General features: G+C 50.6%; 1 protein-coding gene across 1 annotated transcript in view; it reads right to left on the bottom strand.

Moving 5' to 3' along the window:
* SZRD1 (SUZ RNA binding domain containing 1) overlaps positions 1-807 on the bottom strand; it is a gene marked incomplete at its 5' end in the record, with an annotated part of 2,849 nt that overhangs the window by 1,289 nt on the left and 753 nt on the right. Inside the window, one exon of the mRNA XM_009080626.1 lies at positions 325-579. Coding sequence (XP_009078874.1) covers positions 325-579 — 255 coding nt within the window. The remainder of the gene's footprint in view (positions 1-324; positions 580-807) is intronic.

An 807-nucleotide genomic window follows, 5' to 3' on the forward strand; every position in this document is an offset into this window, starting at 1 on the left:
CAGTGGCAGAGTCACTATCCCTGGAGGTGTTCCAAAGGCATGTGGATGTGGCACTTCAGGACATGGTTTAGTGGTGAACACAGCAGTGCTGCTTTAATGGCTGGACTTGATGATCTTGGAGGGCTTTTACAACCTTAATGATTCCATGATTTATGGCCTGGTAACAGGCACTTCCACTTTGCTTAACTCCCAGCTGGCTGAGGCTTTGCTAACACAGCACTCCTCCCTCCTTGCTGCCTCACTTTACTCTCCAAGGAGTTCATCCCCCTTCTTCTCCTGGCCAGAAGGAGCCGACAAGGAGCGTAGGTGCGCAGCTGCTCTCACCTATCTAGAATGGGTTTCTCCTGCTCCTCTTCGGGGCTGGCGCTGCCCAATATTCGTTTCCTGGCTTCTGCGTACTCCGCCTCCCTCTGTGCCAGGGATTTCACGGGGAAGGCCGGTCGGCTGGCAGAGTTGGGATTGCTGAGGACACCGTTGGTCGTTGGCCTCTTCAGGATGCGGATCTGCGGGGGAGGACCTGCAGGAAGGCTGTCGTCCTGGATCACGATCGGCACTTTGGGAGGAGATTTGGACTTTCTACTGTTTAAAAGAAAAACATTGGGTTGGTACTTGTTCTCTATGGTGTTTTTTCTGCTCAGCCTGTGAATTCCTCATGGTCAGCTGTCATTCCTGTGATTAAGAGCAGCCTGTAATAATTAAAGATCTCATTATATTTGTAACCCTCAACTAGAGCAGCAGATTAGCTCAGTAAGGGACCAAAAACCAGTCCCTGCTGCATTCAACATCATTAAACTTGACCAAAGGGAA

This window comes from Acanthisitta chloris, unplaced genomic scaffold, assembly GCF_000695815.1.
Source record: "Acanthisitta chloris isolate BGI_N310 unplaced genomic scaffold, ASM69581v1 scaffold8388, whole genome shotgun sequence".
NCBI classification, from domain to species: domain Eukaryota; kingdom Metazoa; phylum Chordata; class Aves; order Passeriformes; family Acanthisittidae; genus Acanthisitta; species Acanthisitta chloris.